This window comes from Neomonachus schauinslandi, chromosome 15 (genome assembly GCF_002201575.2).
Source record: "Neomonachus schauinslandi chromosome 15, ASM220157v2, whole genome shotgun sequence".
Classification (NCBI taxonomy): domain Eukaryota; kingdom Metazoa; phylum Chordata; class Mammalia; order Carnivora; family Phocidae; genus Neomonachus; species Neomonachus schauinslandi.
Window position 1 is genome coordinate 17891440 of NC_058417.1, and position 18958 is coordinate 17910397.

Consider the following 18958-nt stretch of genomic DNA (forward strand, 5'->3'; position numbering starts at 1 on the left):
TTTTTAAAGATTTTATTTATTGGGGCGCCTGGGTGGCTCAGTCGGTAAGCATCTGCCTTCAGCTCAGGTCATGATCCCGGGGTCCTGGGATCGAGCCCCGCATCGGGCTCCCTGCTCCGCGGGAAGCCCGCTTCTCCCTCTCCCACTCCCCTTGCTTGTGTTCCCTCTCTCGCTGTGTCTCTCTCTGTCAAATAAATAAATAAAATCTTTAAAAAAAAAAGACTTTATTTATTTATTTATTTGAGAGAGAGAGAGAGCACATGCATGTGCACAGGAGTGGGGGGAGGGGCAGAGGGAGAGGGAGAAGGAGAGAAGCAGACTCCTCGCTCAGTGTGGAGCCGGACTCGGGGCTCGATCTCACCACCCTGAGATCATGACCTGAGCTGAAACCAAGAGTCAGGTGCTTAGCTGACTGAGCCACCCAGGCACCCCTAGGGTAATTTCTTACCACCCAATTCCCATTCTCTCATTTCACTTAAGAGACAGGAAATTTTTTTTTTAATTTTATTTTTAAGTAAGCTCTACACCCAACATGGGCCTCGAGCTCACCACCCCAAGATCAAGAGTCACACTCTCCACCGACCAAGCCTGCTAGGTGCCCCAGGAAAAATTCACTTTAAGGGCTTGCTGATGTTGATTTTTCAATAGAAATTTTGTACAACATAAAGTAGGAGATTGTGATGCGGTTGGGTTTTAGTGACTTCTTGAAAATTTTCAAGAGGAAATTGAATATTAGTTTTTTGTCTTGGGAAAGGATTCTGTGATGAGCTGACCACCAACAGCTCTTACAGACCTGGGAGGCCGGCTGGAGGCAGCAGCGAGAAGTCTGACTTTCGAAGCAGACGCATGGGATTCTAGTCCTGACTTCGGCCCTTCATTAGCCACAGAATCTTTGGTTAAGTCACTCAACCTCGAAGAGCCTCAGCCTCCCCCTTGATAAATGGGAACAACAATGACCACCTCGCAAAGTTTTATTAGCATGAGCTGAGATATCTCTATGCTTGGCATATGGTAAATACTCATTAACCTTTAGCTACTAGTATTATTCTTGCTGCATTTGGGTGACTGACATTTCTTTGTCATCATCATTATTATTATTTTGTAATATGACTTTTGCAGTTTCTCAAAAAACAGGCATTCAGGAAAAAGGGAGGGGGGCAATTCCACTATCCAGAAGCAGGATGACTGCCCTCATCAGGTTTTACAGCTTCTCTTTCGCTAAGGGGGCTCAACCGTGATTTCTCCATTCCACAGCCAGCTTGCCAGAAATCGAAATCGGTGTACGATCCACGGGGAGGGATCTTACACTCTCCTTGAACTCTCAATGCACACTCTTAGAGTACATATTTGGAAAGCAATTTAAGTCCACACTTTGACAACAGAGGAAATAAAGTAAAGTAAATATAGACTTAAAAAGAGATTCAACTACACATTTTGAAAACAAGAGGAATTACAGTGCACAGATAAAGTACATATCTAAGAGGAAATTCAAATACACATTCAAAAAGAAAGGTACAGTTCTCGCTCAGCGTTGTTAATGTTTAGAAGGTCTGATTATGGGAGCTCATCTTCCTCTCTCTGAGGATACACAAGCCCCATGTTTATACCTGTCCATTCTTTAGGCTCTACAGACACGAAGGGACCCGTGAGGGAGGGAACAAGGTGAGACGCGTAAAAAGGAGCTTCTGGCAGTGGCGAACTGCAGGTGCAAATGAGGTCAAGCATTAGGAATCCTGCCAGAAATTCCATTTCTGGGTATACACGTGAAGAAATGAAACACTGTCTCAGAGAGCTATCTGCACCCCCATGTTCAGTGCAGTATTATTGACAATAGCCATGATATGGAAGCAACCTAAATGTCCATCGATGGATGAATGAATGAAGAAGATGTAATATGCAAATGCAATGGAATAGGATTCACCCATAAAAAGGAAGGAAATCCTGCCATTTGGGACCACATGGATGGACCTTGAGGACATGATGCTAAGTGAGATAAGTCAAATAGAGAAAGACAAATCCTGTGTGATCTCACTTCTATGTGGAATCTGAAAAAAAAAACCAAACTCCTAGAAATAGAAAGTAGGTTGGTGGGGTGTGGGAGAAATGGGTGGTTAAGGGGTACAAACGTCCAGATGAATATGTATTTTTAAGATGAATAAGTTCTGGGGGCACCTGGCTGGCTCAATAGGTGGAGCATGCTACTCTTGGTCTCGGGGTTGTGAGTTCGAGCCCTGCATTGGGTGGAGAGATTACTTAAAAATAAAGTCTTAAAAAAAAAAAAAGATGAGAGGCTCCTGGGTGGCTCAGTTGAGCATCTGATTCTTGATTTTGGCTCAGGTCATGATATCAGGGTCCTGGGATAGAGCCCCGTGTCGGGCTCCTAATTCAGTGGGGAGTCTGCTTGGGATTCTCTCTCCCTCTCCCTTTGCCCCACTCTCTCACTTGCTCTCTCTCTCTAAAATGGATAAATAAATCTTAAAAAAAATATATGAGTAAGTTCTGGGATGTAAGGCACAGCATGGTGACTAGTTAATAATACTATATTATAGGGGCGCTTGGGTGGCTCAGTTGGTTGAGCGTCTGCCTTCACCTCACGTCATGATCCCAGGGTCCTGGGACCGAGCCCCACATTGGGCTCCCTGCTCAGCGGGGAGTCTGCTTCTCCCTCTCCCTCTGCCTGCCTCTCTGTCTACTTGTGGTCTCTCTCTGTCAAATAAATAAATCTTTTAAAAAATAACACTATATTATATACTTGAAAGTTGCTAAGAAATTAGATCCGAAAATTTTCACCACACACACACACACACACACATACACAAAAGGTGAGGGGATTGATCTGTTAACTAACCTTATTGTGGTAGTCATTTTGCAATATATCCCTATATCATCATATTGTACACCTTAAGTTTACACAATGTTATAGGTCAGTTATATCTCAAAGCTGGGGAAAAAATTAGGAATCCTGCAACAACCCTAGGTTGGTATTCATCACCAGTGGTCCTATGGTGGTTTATCCAGGTGGGTGTTTTGATCCTTAATCCAACCTTTTAGAGACAACCCGTTTCTTCATGCTTTGGACACACCCTTGGAGACACAGCCCCATCATTTCACCAGTGTTCTTTAAATTTGCCTTCTCCCTTCACCGCTGAACACTTGTCACTCACCCTCGGGGCCATGAGCATTCACCTGTGGCCCCAAGTGCCTTTCAGGTGCCTGCTGATGTTTCATCTTTATCTGAAGTACACAGCACTGGAGTCAGCCCCGTGTTTTCCCTTTTATTTTTTTGGGATCATGACCTGAGCCTAAGGCAGACGCCCAACGACTGAGCCACCCAGGCGCCCCTCCAACCCAGTCTTATAGAATAAGAGCAAACGCCAACCAAATGTCAAAATAAATGCATAGAAAGCTACAAGTGGGGAAAGCACCGTGGGACAGCCGGAAGTATTGGTTTGGCAGGGCTGTGAAGGTGTCCCAGCTTAGCCTCCGACAGGTGACGCAGGAGTGTTGGAGCCTAAGTATGACAGGGTCAGTGCGTTAGTCATCAAGGAGCTGGCTGCCTTGACAGGTGAATGACGTGGAGCATTCGAGAATGCGTCTGATGCTGTCATTCATGTAGCCAGCTAGGGTTGGCTGAGGTTGCACCTTTCGCTTTCCTACTCCCCCCTGACTAGGTTTCCACCTCAGATATGCTTCCCTGAGATTGCACTGGTCACCGAGATTAGGCTGCCTGTCCCTCAGGCGCCTCAGTTCCACCCTTGAGAGAGGAGCTAACCTCACACAAATGCACTGCATCTTGCTTGTTACGTTCTCTAAGGGTGAACCTATCAAGGGGCACCTCTGCTTCCTTCCTCTGTACTAAATGTCCAGCTGATACTTGCTTAACCCATTGTGATCTGCTTTCTATCTTTCCTTTCCTTTATCTCAGCTGCTAGAACTTCCGGGGTGCCCAGCACTGACCCCTAATTGCCAACACTTCCCTAGACGTCTCTTTAGTAACCAACACATCACCACTCATACCTACAAATTCTCTTCTCTTGGCTTCCTCAACACTCTCTTCTGCTCCTCCTCCTCCTCCTCTTCCCTCTCTGCCCACTCCCTCTTCCTCTGTCCATCTGAAGTGGCCGCGCTCCCCACTGACCCGGGGTCTTTGTCACTTGTGTCCTCTCAGGATGGTCTGTTCACTCTCATGGCTCTGTCAAACAAATGCGGATGGCTCCCAGCCCTGCCCTTCTTCATGAATCTGGGACCCCCTCCACCAGGATGTCACGCAGGCACTTTCAACTCAGTAAGATCTAAACTGAACTCCTTAGAGGCATCATCTGGTCCCTGCCGACATCCCTGGCCTCACACCCTCTCTCCATAGCATTACCAGATTGTGGTGGGCTCGGCACGAACATGGCCTTATAGCTAATTAAATCAACCTAATATGGAAGGCAACAGAATGTTTTCAGACCTTTGGAAGAGCAGCTCGGCATGGTGCCACAGTGATTCCATCTGCTTTATGTTCAGAAAGCCTCTGTATTGATCCTATAGAAACTTTGGGATCCCATTCCCAGACAACAGCAGGGCCCCTAAAGGGAGGGGCCAGGTGTCCTTCCCCTGAGTGAAGGTGAGTGGCTGGCGGTGGTGAACTGGAGGGGACAATTCCTTCAGTGGGTGTACGCTTCTGTGCACGTTGCCACAACCTCCGAGTTTTCAAGAGGATCCAAAAATCTGGATTTTCATGTGAATCTTCCAACTGTTTAATGGTGGCAAAGAATTCTAAATGAAAAATATACTATGTGAGCCAATTAATTTTTTAAGAACACTGTGTGAATCAAACAAAACCATACTCCTATCTAACCTGCAGGCTCTGTATCTGAATAGAAGATATGGATGTGGAGGCTTGGGAGTCAGACAGACACCGACTCAAATATTTCCCTGCGAGGTAATGAGAATAAGACATCATATTTGTAAAATGGCTAGTCCAGAGCAGTTCCCTAAATGGAAGTCAATTCTTTTTAAGATTTTATTTATTTATTTGAGAGAGAGAGAGAAATCAGGAGCAGGGAAGGGCAGAGGGAGAAGCAGACCCCTTGTTGAGCAGGGAGCCCGATCCCGGACTCGATCCCAGGACCCTGGGATCATGACCTGAGCCGAAGGCAGACGCTTAACTGACTGAGCCACCCAGGCGCCCAGAAGTCAATTTTTACTTCATCAGCACGACTGACATGCATATAAAAAGAAAGTGTTTACATGGTCAGCATAGGACAACAGGGTATATGAACACCACTGAGGAAGGAGAGGGCCAGCCAAAGGCACTCACTGCTCAGTAATTCCATTGCGCATTTCCCCGGACTGGGAATGGGCAGCTCTAGATGAGCCCTGTGGTCATACACTCTGGGCACAGCCTTCCGATTTGCGCCCCAGCCTTGTTTGTGCTTCGTTTTCCGATGCACTTAGAAAAGCCAGATGCTCCAGACCATCAGTGCTGGGGTTCTGAGCCTGGAACTGGAGGGAGGGCCTGGCCAAAAGACGTCCTTCCTGAGAACCCCTAGACATGACCCTCATCACCAGCCCCAAACTGTGTCAGCCATGAGGAGCGCCTGCATGGTCTCCCAGAGGTCAAGAGGCCTATGACCATTTCCCTTATTTGAGGATTCAGGCAAATTAAACATGAACACTTGCCAAGACAGGTTTTTATAGTATAAACATTTATATTTAACAAATTAACACGTCTTAACACACACACACACACACACACACTATAATGCTATTTAACTGTGCTACTCATGGATAATTAGATGGACCTGCCTTATCTACAGTACAGAAAGCCCTTCTTTATTTCCTCTCTCTGTTCCTCTGGTGACTTCTCTTCATGACTTCCTGCTTCCAAATTCAGCTCCTCTGCTGTGACTCCTTTTTTGACTTCCTCTTGAGGAAGCTCTGAACTGATTTATGCTGCTGCATACTTTTATTACTGCAATTTAGGATTTGTGTTCCACTGGCCTGGGAACTCCTCCAGGGAAGGGACTGGGAAACTCTTGTCTGTAACTGCTGCGCCCAGCCTGGTCCTGGGAGACTGTAGATGCTAAATGAATGGAGGGAGGGAAGGAGAGATGAGAAGGCTCTAGCAAGAACAAAGTGTTGGGGCACCTGGGTGGCTCAGTCAGTAGAGCGATCCGCTCTGGATTTCGGCTCAGGTCATGATCTCAGGGTCCTGGAATCAAGCCCCGCATTGAATCCCACATCAGGCTCCACACTCAGCGGGTAGCCTGCTTGAGGATTCTCTCTCCCTCTCCCTCTGCCCCTCCCCACCCTTGTGTGCACATGTGTGCATGCTCTCCCTCTCTAAAATAAATAAATATCTTTTAAAAACTTGAAAAAAGAAAATGAGATAAAAAGTAGGAGCCCCAAGACAAGAAGTGGTTTGGGAAATCTGTCCTATGGGGTAAGTGGTTGGGGAGCTGCCCCTCCAGCCCTGCACTTCTCCGGACTCTGGCCAGCAGTCCTCTCTACGGCTCAGCTGATCCATCCTTCCTCACCTTCAAGCTCAGCTCAACAGAAACCACCGTCCCTGGCACCTGGACACAGCCACGCACGTTTTTTCATTTGATCTTAACAACCACCCATAGGCAGATGTCATGACTTCATTTTGCACAGGCAAGGAAACAGGCCAGAAATGACTTCCTAGGTGAGAAAACAGCGGACAGAAAGGCACTGGGCCGAAGTCTCACCGGGAGACACATATAATTGCCACTTCCACATCAGCACTAGGGACACCTGTGGTTGTGACATGGACGCTGCTTTGACTTTCAGAATTGGCATGTGAGAAACTCAACTCAAAACAGGAAATGGCTTTCCCCTCATGCTCTCTCTTCACTCCTTGTTAATATCCCCAAACATAAATAGTTCTGCAGAAGCTGTGGTTGGTTTGGTGACTTGTGGAAAGGAAGTACAGGCTTTGGGTGGAAGCTAGGACAGACTGACATTTATTTTTGTTTTTGTTTTGTTTTGTTTTTTAAGCAGACTCCACACCCAACGTGGAGCCCAACGAGGGGCTTGAACGCATGACCCTGAGATCAAGACCCAAACTGATATCAAGAGTTGGACGCTCAACCAACTGAGCCACCCAGGTGCCCCCAAACTGCCATTTGAATGAGGAATCCCTGTTGCAATCATCTCTCTCACAGTGGTTGTAAGTCTGTCTTCTCAGGCATTACCAAAATGGGCATGAAGAAGCCATGACAGCTTCCAAGGTCTTCTCCAAAGCTTCTTAACCAAACCTTCCGAGTACACAGCCCAGGGTTGGACAACACTGTCATCAGTGCCAAGATTTTTCATTCCTGAGCCCATGGCAGACATCACTTATGGATCACAGGCCTCCTTCCCACCAAGCCAGAGAAATAGCCCATCGATGCAGCAATCCAAGTAGCTGCAACCAATTGACTGGAGTGGGTACACGCCAACAAACCTATTCAACATTTCACCTTATTGCATGCCAGGCCCATTGCTAGGAGATGCAAGGATGAATAACACACTGTCTGTGCCCTCAAGTCAAATATGGGTAGGGGCTGCGAGTAGGCAAAACTCTCAACACATATTTATAGCCAGGTTACATATAAAACCAGGGTTAAATGTATGAACACGGTATTGTGGAAGCTCATATGAGGCAATGACTAATTCTTCCTAGAAGTGAGACACAGAAGTGAGTCTTGAAGAATGAATGGGAGTTGAATAGGCCAAGCAAGTTGGAAAAGGTATTCCTGGCAAAGGGACTAACACATACTAAGGCTTGAGTTCAGAAAGCACTGGAATGGGTGTAAGGGGAAGACAATCTATACTTAAAGTGGGAAGGGACCTTTTTCCCGCATTTCTCTAAGCCACAGATATGTCATCTGTAAGAATGACAATAGTATCTACCTCTTAAGATCGTGTTGAAGACTGAATAAGATAGTGTATATAGTGACCTCACACAGTGCCTGGTTTCAGTGAAAGGCAGTTGCCACTGATACTCCCAGAATGCTAATGGGCATGAAATTGATCTTTGGCAACTGAACCAGAATGGGTTTAAAGTAGAGGAATGTCATCAGATTTTTAAAAATGTGATATTTTCCATGATTAAAATACATGCTTATTTTAGAAGAGTTGACAATATTTTAAAAAGAGAAAGAAGAGAAGAAAATATGACCTCATCGCCTCTCCACCCAGAGAGAATCTCTCTGAATATTTTGGCGCAGTGTCTTCCCGTCTTTACTCGGCATGCTTTTCTATACCTATGACCATACCATATGGACAAAAAGTTCTCTAGTTTTTCCACATAAAATGGTGACATAAGCAGTTTTCTATATTATTACAATCTCTTTGAATATGTCATCTTAATGGTGAATAGCCATTGAATGGATCCATTATAATTTACTCTGTGAATCCCTTGCTTGTTGGACAAATACGTTGTTCACAATTTTTTTTACCATTGTCAATAATGTGATGGAGAATGTCTTGACTCATAAGGCTTTTTTTTTTTTGTACATCACATTATTTCCTTAGGATAGAGCCTCAAAGAAACTCGAGAATTTAAGGATCCGGATGCAACGTTAGCCACCTGTCTCTTGAAAGGGTACATTTATACTCCCTCAGCTGTGTTTGCTTCACACAAGCCTTCCCAGCTTTGGGTGTTCTCCGTTAAAACGAAGTCTCTGCTAATGTGTTGGCCACAGAAAACAAAAGCAAAGGCGCAGCATTTCCTTCACTATTCAAAAGCCAGAGAAGAGCGCACATGTGCGTTTCACACAGGGTTCCGTGTTCCAGCTTCTCGGTGCTTGGTTTTTATCTAGCTGCTTGACGGATGAGGGAGAGATCTTAGATTGTTATCAAATATACTTAAAATATTAACTAAAAGGAATATTTTGTTTTCTGTTTGCCTTTTAACCGACTGAGCCACCCCGGCACCCCCTCTGTTTGCTTTTTAATTTAGGGTTTTAATTCTGCTGGAATTAAGTCCTACATAGCTCTTCCTTTGCAATCACTCCTTTCCTTTAAAGGTTTGAAACGGCAGGAATTTTTAGCTCCCTCTAGGTAAGTCACCTCTCTCTCTATGGACCTCAATTTCCTCATCTTTTATTTATTTATTTATTTACTTTTAAAGATTTATTTATTCAAGGGTGGAGGGGCAGAGGGAGAGGGAGACACAGTCTTGAGCAGACTCTGCGCTGAGCACGGAGCCCAACACAGGGCTTGATCTCACGACCCTGAGATCACAACTTGAGCCGAAACCAAGTGCGCCACCCAGGCACCCCTCCTCACCTTTTAAAAGGGCGGGTAGGCAAAGATATGATCTCTAGGCTTCCTTCTAGGTGTAGATTCCTGGACTCTGGACTCTACAGTGTAGCTTGACACTGTCAATCCTCTCCATGTGCACTGGGGCTCCTTTCTCCTTGAGGAACTCATTTATTCATTCAACTAACACCTTCTAAGCATCTACCCTGTGCTGGGCATTATTCTAGGTGCTGGGGATACAGTAGCAAAGAAAATAAAGCCCCTGCCATCACTTCTAGTAAGGAGAGATGGACAACAAAGAAACCAAAAAGTTATAATAATTCAGATAGTGCAAATAACTATGGAAAGAATAAACGAGGTAAGGGGTTAGGGAGTGCCAGGAGATGGGAGGATGGGAGTTCCTATTATATCTAAAAGGCTCAGGTGACGTTTCAGCAGAGGTGTGAATGAAGTGAGGAAGCCAGTCACATGGATATCTGGTAGAAGAGCATTTCAGGTAGAGGGAAGAGCAAATGCAAAGACCTAGGGGCAGGAGCCTCCTGGACCAATTGAAGGAGCAAGGAGGCCAGAATGGCTAGAGCAAAGGAGCACATGAGATGGTGTAGGGAAAGGGTCAGAGAGGGCACATGGCCTTAGGGCCCTCTTAATGATGTGGCTTTTACTGAATGAAATGGAAACCACGGATGATTCTGTGCAGAGCAGTGAACTGATTGTAGCTAGGTTTTAAAGGAGTTAGAAGAGGCCTCCGGTCTAGGGGTGCCTGGGTGGCTCAGTCGGTTAAGCATGGGACTCTGGATTTCAGCTCATGATCTCAGGGTCATGATCTCAGCAGGGAGTCTGCTTGGGATTCTCTCTCTCCCTCTGTCCCTCACTCTGCTCATGTTCTCTCTCTCTCTCTCAAATAAATAAATTTTAAAAGGAGAAAGAAGAAAGAAGAAGAAGAAGAGGCAGCCTCTGGTCTAGTAAGCACCACAGGCTCCACCTCTGGAATGGGCTACACCCTGTCCCATTCCCAGCTGAGGGAACTTGGCCTTATGTCTCTCCTTCTTAGTTCTCCAGTAAAGAACAATATAGTTTCAGCTAGGAACCCTTCCCTTCCTGCAGCTGATGTAACTGGGCCAAGCTTTTGTGTAGGTAGCAGGGAGGAGAGGGAGCCAACCCAGGGGGCTTGTATGTTTAATGTGGGATTTCCTACCTCTAGGATGACCACAGGGTGGTAATGGTTCTGGCGGGGGTGGGGTGGGGGGTGCAGGCCTCATTCAGTCCACCAGTACCTAGCCAGCATCTACCTATTGTGAGCCTAAGACCCTTTCTGGCTCAGGGGAGGTGGGGAATGGTCAATAAGCCAGCAACAAACCCACACACAATCATAGTAGCCAAAAATGGAGCTCCACCACCCCAAAATTCAGGCCTGTGGGTCATGGCACAAAGCTTGCCTCCAGAAATCCATTCAGCTGTGTTATTGTCAGGGAAGGTGGCCTTTTTGGGTCCTGCCCCTCCTAGACCTGGTCAGGCCCCCGAATGAGCAGACTTGGATTCCCACAGCTCCTCTCCTTTAAAGCTCTTTCTACAGTTGAACTCCTTTGGAGATTAGTAGGATTCTTTGACGTGTCTCCCCCACCATTCTAAAAACTACAGGGCCTGGTAAAGGCGTTCTTGGAGCACCCCCAGCATGGTCCCTAACATATAAGGGGTGCTCAAGAAATGGGCTGAGTGAGTAAATGATAAGAGAGAAAGGCAGGTAATGTTTTTCCCTTTTACAGGCGATAAAAATTGCCCAGACAGGAGGTGTGACTGCCTTCTGGCCCAGTTCCTACAGTAGGAGCACCTGGAGCATAGGGCCACACCCGATGGCCTCCCAGGCCCTCCTCTAACTTCTCTTCCTCTGCTCCCCCAACGGCAGAGCCAGCCCTGAGCCTCTGACACAAGACCAGTTCCCCAGGCAAAGATCCCGCGGCAGGAATGGAGCAAGTGACGGCCTAGTAATAACAATAACAGCATTTAGAATGTACCAGGAACTCTTCTTCCACGGCAACTCTTTGAGGCAGGCTCAATTAGCATCTTCATTCTAAAGATGAAGAAACGGGGCACAGGGGATAAGTGCCATGCCCAAGGTCGTAGCAGGGCCTAGGTAACAGAACCAAAGCAGGAGAGCTTGAGGCTGCGCCCAGCCCCTCTGAGTTGCCTCTGCTGCAGCGCAGAACATCAGCATGGGCATCAGAGGTCAGGGGTTTTAGGGCTCCACCTTGAGCGTCCCATGTCCTCACTTCCTCATCTGTAGACCGTGACCATTAATAATGGCTAGCCGTAGAAAGATAATGCACGCGGAGTTTAGTACCGTGCCTGGCACACGGCAAATGATCAATAAATGTGAATTACTGATATTTTTGTTATCGTTTGGAGCGTTTCTGGGCCTGGAAAATAGTGCTGCAGGGCGGTATCCCTGCACAGACTGCAGGTGAGGTCACTCAGGGAGCCAGGGAGCCAGGGGTGTGGGGCCCCTCTCCCGCCCTCACCAGCCCAGAGCGGGCGGGGCGAGAGTGAGGGGGACAGCGGCTCCGCCCCGCCAGACTTTTTTAAAAAGGGGACGTTGGGCGCAGGCGCAGGAAGCCCAGCCAGCCGTCTCGCGCAAAGCCTGACGCGCACGCGCATGGAGGGGCGCGCGAGCCCCCTGAACGACGCCCGCGCGCGCCGCGGGGCTGCTGTGCTGTGCCGCGGCCCCGTGGAGCCGCTCGTCTTCCTCGCCAACTTCGCTTTGGTCCTGCAGGGCCCGCTCACCACGCAATACTTGTGGCACCGCTTCAGTGCCGATCTCGGCTACAATGGTACCCGCGACAGGGGCAGCTGCAGCAACCACAGCGCGGACCCCATCATGAAGGTAGGAGCGCGCGAGAAGCGCAGACCGGGGCACCGGGCGGGCCCCCGGCGGGAGCGCGGGGGCAGCCGAGGGGGCGGGGCCTGCGTCGGGGAGAGTGCCCGCTGGATTTTGGGTAGTGGGCGGGGCCAGAGCAAAGTTGGGGCTTGAGGGACCACTGCAAAGTGGGGGATGCTTAAAGTGCCTCTAGGTAAAGCGAGGCCGTGAGGATTAACAAAAGGGAGTAAGAGTAAGGGAATGGGACCGTGGTAAATTCCCTTTATCCCAGGGCCAGTTTTTTGAGAGTTTTACCAACGTTTCTCTGAGGGTTAGGGCTCCAAAGGTAGTTCCCACCCCTGTATCTTCCAGGATGGTGATGGTTTGCGGGGTGGGCAACCCAGAGTGAGGAACCTGGTTAAGATTCATGTCCCCACAGGAAGTGGAGACCCTTACCTCCCACTGGACCCTCTACATGAACATGGGCGGCTTCCTGGTGGGGCTCTTCTCATCCACCCTGCTGGGCGCCTGGAGTGACTGCGTGGGCCGCCGCCCACTGCTGGTGCTGGCCTCCCTGGGCCTGTTGCTGCAGGCGCTGGTGTCCATCTTCGTGGTGCAGCTGCAGCTCCACGTCGGCTACTTCGTGCTGGGCCGCATCCTTTGCGCTCTCCTTGGGGACTTCAGTGGCCTTCTGGCTGCAAGCTTTGCCTCCGTGGCAGATGTCAGCTCCAACCGCAGCCGCACCATTCGAATGGCCCTGCTGGAAGCCTGCATCGGGGTGGCAGGGATGCTGGCCAGCCTTCTTGGGGGCCACTGGCTCCGGGCCCAGGGTTATGCCAACCCCTTCTGGCTGGCCTTGGCCTTGTTGATAGCCATGGCTCTCTATGCAGCCTTCTGCTTTGGTGAGACGGTGAAGGAGCCAACGCCTGCCCGGCTCTTCACCCTCCGTCACCACCGATCCATTGTCCAGCTGTACGTGAATCCGGCCCCAGAGAAGTCCAGGAAGCATTTAGCCCTGTATTCATTGGCCATCTTCATGGTAGTCACTGTGCACTTTGGGGCCCAGGACATCCTGACCCTCTACGAGCTGAGCAAACCCCTCTGCTGGGACTCCAAGCTGATCGGCTATGGTTCTGCTGCTCAGCACCTCCCCTACCTCACCAGCCTGCTGGGCCTGCGGCTTCTGCAGCACTGCCTGGCTGACACCTGGGTGGCCGAGATTGGCCTGGCCTTCAACATTCTGGGGATGGTGGTTTTTGCGTTCGCTACCATCACTCCCCTCATGTTTACAGGTAAAGTGTGTGGGCTCAGGGACAGTTTGTCCCAAAGGTGCTGGGTGAAAATTGGTGGTCAGACACTCACTGCCCCTAAATGTGGTTCGTACCTGTGTCTAGAAACATTATTAGGCTCCTAGCCTGCACTGGAGGACAGACAACTAAGAAACTTCATAAAAATGCCATCTTTGTTAAACAGAAAAGACAGACCTTCAGTAGCCTTAGTAATTAATCCACATTGTCAATGATAAACATCGTTAGTAAGGTAGAGCAGAAGACACAAGTATGGCTCATACACTAATTGCTTCACTTGTTAGCCTCCCACAGCCAGTATTTATGGTATTCTTAAACAAAGTCCATGCCACTAATACCTTAATATTCACTTCTCTGATAAGAATCACAGGCCCTACCTCAAATATCCTTGGTCAGCTTCTTGGAGTTTTTTAAAAAAGCTAGTCTTCTCAGACCACAGATACCAAATTCCTTCCTGCCTTAGTTCTTCTTCTTCCTCCCCTTCCTCCCTTCCCCTCCTCCCCTTCCTCCTTCTCTTCTCCCTCTTCTTCCCCTCCCTCCTCCTCCCCCTTCTTCTTTCTTCGGTGGGAGAGTGATGGCTAGGAATGAGGAAGTTAACTTTTTAAAGGGACAGATTAATTTTTTTTTTTAAAGATTTTATTTATTTATTTGTGTGAGAGAGAATGAGAGAGAGCACATGAGGGGGGGAGGGTCAGAGGGAGAAGCAGACTCCCCGCCGAGCAGGGAGCCCGATGTGGGACTCGATCCAGGGACTCCAGGATCGTGACCTGAGCCGAAGGCAGTCGCTTAACCAACTGAGCCACCCAGGCGCCCGAGGGACAGATTAATTTTGATAGAGTCCTAAAATATGTTGTTTACAAAGTCAGCTGATCAGCAATCACAGATGTCTTAACTCAGCTGGGTTGCCTCATGTACCCACTTCCGAGGATCCGCTGTCCTCTAGGAGGCAACAGTCACACAAGGGAGAGAAACTGTTATGAAAGAAACCTTGTACACCTGTGAGTAACAAATGCAAAGAGAAAAGGAACTTGCATTAACTTTGTGCTCTGCACAGATGTTACCGCATGTATTCACTTCCCAGGGATGCTGTAACAAATGAACACCAACTGGATGGCTTACAACAATGGAAATGTATTCTCTCACAGCTCTGGAGGCCAGAAGTGAAGTCTCTGGATCACTGGGCCCCAGTCAAGGGGTCAGCAGGGCCATGCTGCCTTCGGAGGATCAGGGAGGGAATCTCTCTCACCTCTTCCAGCTTCCCGCGGCTGCCAGCATTCCGTGGCTTGTGGCCACTGTCACCCTAATCTCTAGCCTCTGTGGTGACATGCCTTTTCCTCTTCTGTGTGCCTTCTCTGTTCTGTCACATCTGTCACATCTCCCTCCATTTCCCTCTTCTAAGGATTCGTGTGATTGCATTTAGGGCCCAATCTGGTCCAGGAAAATCACCTCATCGCAAGATCCTTAATCACATCTTCAAAGACCCATTTTCCAAATAAGGCAACATTTACAAATTGCAGGTATCATGACCTGATATCTTAGGGGGACCGTTATTCAGCCTCCTGCACACCCCAGAACCATCCTGTGAGGAAGGCTTTGTTATCCTTTCATAGACAGGAGTCACGTCCAAGGTCACACGGTTAGTAAGCAATGGCGTCAGGTTAGGAACTCAGGGCCAACTCCAAAGCCCATGCTTGTTTTCTGTGCCTTGCCATCTCCCTTCGAAGCGCAAGGTGAGTGGGTGGTGCCCGCTGTGGCCACAAGAGGTGTTCTGACAACATAATTGGAGGGAAATCAGCATTCATTCATGAAAGAGGTAGCTGGTAGGTCAAGCCTTGAGAAAGGTGGTCTCCATCCCTCCTTGGTCATTGTCTCCTTCACCAATAAGGAAGCTCTTCCTGTGTCCAACCTGAGTCCCACATGGGCTATGTATGTATAGGAGCTCTGCTATGGGGGATGCTTGGGCACCCCTCTCCCTGACCCCATGTTCTTGATTGTTTCTTTCTCTGCAGGGTATGGGCTCCTGTTCCTGTCATTAGTCACCACACCCATCATCCGGGCCAAGCTCTCCAGGCTGGTGGGCGAGTCAGAGCAGGGTGAGTGCCGGGGTCAACCTGCATCTGGTTCCTCATACCCAGTGTTGCCTGAACTGGGCAGAGAGCAGCTGGGAGCCAGGAGGCAGCTTACCTTCCTCCCTCCCACCCCGGAGAAGTTAGTAGCCAAGACAAATGCACTTCTGTCAAATTGCTTAGGGCTGGCAGAGGACCACAGTGCCTTGGATTTTCAGATCACTGGGTTGGAATTTGCAGTCAGCAGGGCACACTTGTTCTCTTGGGTAACCCGAGCACAGGATTTACTCTCTCCAGACCTCAGCTTTTCCATCTGTAAAATGGATGCAGAGTTCCCTGCTTCACTAGGGCCAGTGTGCAAGCTCAGAGGAAGCAAACAACCTTTAGATATTTCCTTGTCCCCAAGTGACAGACGAGAAGCAGAGACCCAGAGGGTTAAATCGGGTCACCCAAGGTCCCTCAGTAAGTGGTGGAGCTAGGATGCAAACCCAGCTCTGTTTTTAAGAGCAGCAGGTCTGGGGATACGGGTTTTGGTCCTGGCTCTGTCACCCACTGGCTGTGTGATCTTGGGCAGGTCCCTTTCTGTCTCTGCACCTGTTTCCTCCTCTGTAACATGAGTGGTTTGCTCTTGATGACAAGGCTCTTCAGCTCTGACACTCTGACAGAGTTCAAACTCAACTTCTGTTGGGTTGTTGCTCATTTTGCAAAATTTGGGTTCTGCTGGCATATCTCTAAGGAATAGCTTCTCAGGCCTCTGCGTCTTTAGATCCTAGTCTGGAAATATCTGGCTCATCCATTTTCCCCCCATCTGCCCTGGAAGGAGGATCCGGTGCCACAGGTAGCCCATTAAGGATTCATTTTGTTGCCCCCCAGAACCCATGTACCTTCATTCGTTCACTCAGTAAGCTTTTTTTCTAGCACCTTCACTGTACCCAGAGAGGCCCCAAGGGCCGGAGGTTGGGGGCCTGGAAGGTTCACTTCAGTGTGATTTATATGGATTTATTATCGCACGGTACCCAGAGAGGTTCCCCAAGGGGGAACCAGAGAAAAGAACAGCCCTAACTGACTACCTTCAGGGGGCCAGGGCCTGTGATGGATGCTTTACATGTGAATTTACTGTTGCTGCCAATCTATGAAATAGGTGTTATTCTTGTTTAACAGAAGGGGGACAGAAACCCAGAAGGATAAGCAACTTATTCAGTGATCACACAGATAATAAGTGTTGGAACTGGGAATTAAGCCAGCAGTTAATCCCAAACAGAAGATGATTCCCAAAGGGGATAAACCAAAACCCATTTTATCGGGCTTTTGGTAGAAGATATCACATATACTTTGAATACATGGATTTAATAACAGCCATCTGTTTGGTGGCCCCTGTGTGCCAGCTGCTCTCCATGCAGGACCTCATTGAATCCTTATCACAACACACGATGTAGGATTTATCGTTGAGGAAGGTGAGACTCAGAGAAGTTAAGTGACTTGCCCCAGGTCACACAGTGGTGAGCTAGGGGTGCTGGGATTTGAATCTAGGTCTTTCACACCCCAGAGTGTGATGTTTATTTCTTCACAGGTGCTCTCTTTTCTGCTGTGGCCTGCGTCAATAGCTTGGCCATGCTGATGGCTTCTGGCATCTTCAACTCACTCTACCCAGCCACCCTGAACTTCATGAAGGGGTTCCCCTTCCTCCTGGGAGCTGGCCTCCTCTTCATCCCGGCCATTCTGATTGGGTAATGCAGGGCTCTGACCCATGATCATAATGCCCTTTATCCAAAGGTTCCCTTTCTCCTCCTCGCAACCAGAATTCATACCTGGAACCCCCTTGTGGACAGCTGCCTAGTCATCTGGGAGCCATTTCCCAAGGGCAGGGCAGAGGGGCACTAGGGGAAGCTTCGGTCAGGGTACCACTGCTTGCTGGCAAGGCTGTGCTCTCTCCCTCGGCTCCCCTCCTCCTCCATTCCCATTTTGCAGATGGAAGTATGGTGGCAGAAATGTGCTAAAGGGAAGCCTGGAGAGCTTCCTCAGCTAGTTTCGGCTGGGCCCCAGGCTAGCCTGACCTACTGACTTCTTCCCCCGTAGCCTTAAGAGTTGCTCTCCAGAGCCCTCTTGTCTCTGGACATTGCCTTGTCTTCCACCTCTCAGCTTTGGGAGGGAATACCTGTACCAGCCCACCCGATAAAGCCTGTGTGCCATCTCTAAGAGTTGAGGGTGTCTCTCCATGTCAAATCTGAACTCTTTCTCTGGTCTCTCTCACAGGGTGCTGGAAAAGGCTAATCCTCGCCCTGAATTCCAGCAGTTTCCTCAGAGCCCCTGATCTGCCTGGACCAGAGGACAGAGGGCAAAGGGAGCGAAGCAAACACCAAGCAACTGAAAGTGTGTATCTCGATCCCAGCCCGCAGCGACCCTGGCACCTCCCCTCCGAGGGCACGTGTCTGCCTTGGACAGAGCAGTCCAGCTAGACGGCTGTGCTAGCCTAGGACTCTAATCTAGAATTGTACCCAGAAAGTCCTACTCCAGGAGGCGGTGGGGGGGGCCGTTTGGAACAGGGGTCGGTGTACCCTTTCTACCATCGGTCACAGAGAACCCTCCAGGGGAGCAGAGAGGTCCCGATGGAGGGGCACCTCAGGGACCAGCTGAAGCACGAGGGCTGGCATCTCTGCTTCAACCCAAACTGTACAGCTCACTGGGCCATTTCTAGTGTGCAGCCACCAGCGGCTCCTCAGCGATGGATGTGGTTCTGAGGGGAAGGCTGTGGGAGCGGCTGGGTGCCCTCTGGAGGGAGAGTGCTGGGAATCGATCCTCTGAGCTTAGCAGTGCCATCACAATAAATCCATATAAATCACACTGAAGTGAACCTTCCAGGCCCCCAAGGCATGGGGCTGTGGGGCTGTCTGCTTTCCTGTTCCCAGTCTGCCCACCAGAGGTCAGAAAGCAAGCTTCCGGGCTGGGCAGGAGCCCCCTGAGCTACCATGGGATTGTGCCGGGCATGGCTGGCCCGTGCCTCGTCTGACTGCTCACCCCCTTCTCCTGAGCTGCTGGACGGGGCTGGAGGGTTGCCGGGCTGGCATTAGGCCAGTGGAGAGATTGGGGGCAGAGCCTGTTCCTGAGGGTCTGTCAGCGATCCATTCCCTGAAGGCACCTTACGGGTCAACCCGGCTCCACCAGCCCAAGTATGATCAGTTTTTGTTACTACTCAGCCCTCCAGTGCTCCCGTTGCCACGCATTTCAGCAGGGCCAAGTGCTGAGACCATCCTCCTGCATCTGTAGCTCAACAGGAACCGGAGAGGGGCGTGACTCCCCAATATGATCCAGGGGACCGGCTTCTCGGAGAACGAGGGTCCCTTTTCCAGGCTGTCAGGAAAGCCTGGCCCAGAAGCTGAAAGGCGGAACTGGATTCAGTATTAAGGCACCAGCTTTGATGAGGGCTGCAAGCCCCCACACAGACCCAAATCAGGTGGCACTTGCCTGCAGACGTGAATTGG

The 18958-nt window shown here is 49.4% G+C and overlaps 1 protein-coding gene across 2 annotated transcripts; it reads left to right on the forward strand.

Moving 5' to 3' along the window:
• Positions 1–11884: 11884 nt before the first annotated feature.
• On the forward strand, positions 11885–18122 carry SLC46A1 (solute carrier family 46 member 1). 2 transcript variants are annotated; one of them, XM_021704163.1, is made up of 5 exons: positions 11885–12133; positions 12546–13398; positions 15423–15506; positions 17050–17206; positions 17733–18122. In XM_021704163.1, exons 1-5 carry the CDS (start codon positions 11906–11908, stop codon positions 17788–17790), a joined length of 1380 nt encoding a protein of 459 aa, XP_021559838.1. In that variant the 5' UTR covers positions 11885–11905; the 3' UTR covers positions 17791–18122. The 2 variants fall into 2 exon arrangements, with proteins under 2 accessions (XP_021559838.1, XP_044777539.1); XM_044921604.1 differs by lacking the exon at positions 15423–15506.
• Positions 18123–18958: the final 836 nt, after the last annotated feature.

What these genes read in the sequence shown, in the direction of transcription:
- SLC46A1 (XM_021704163.1), top strand. Translation starts at nt 11,906, where the DNA reads ATGGAGGGGCGCGCGAGCCCCCTGAACGACGCCCGCGCGCGCCGCGGG. An exon ending in GCGCGGACCCCATCATGAAG is followed by an intron (nt 12,134 to 12,545) that starts GTAGGAGCGCGC and finishes ATGTCCCCACAG; the next exon opens with GAAGTGGAGACCCTTACCTC. An exon ending in ATCCCGGCCATTCTGATTGG is followed by an intron (nt 17,207 to 17,732) that starts GTAATGCAGGGC and finishes TCTCTCTCACAG; the next exon opens with GGTGCTGGAAAAGGCTAATC.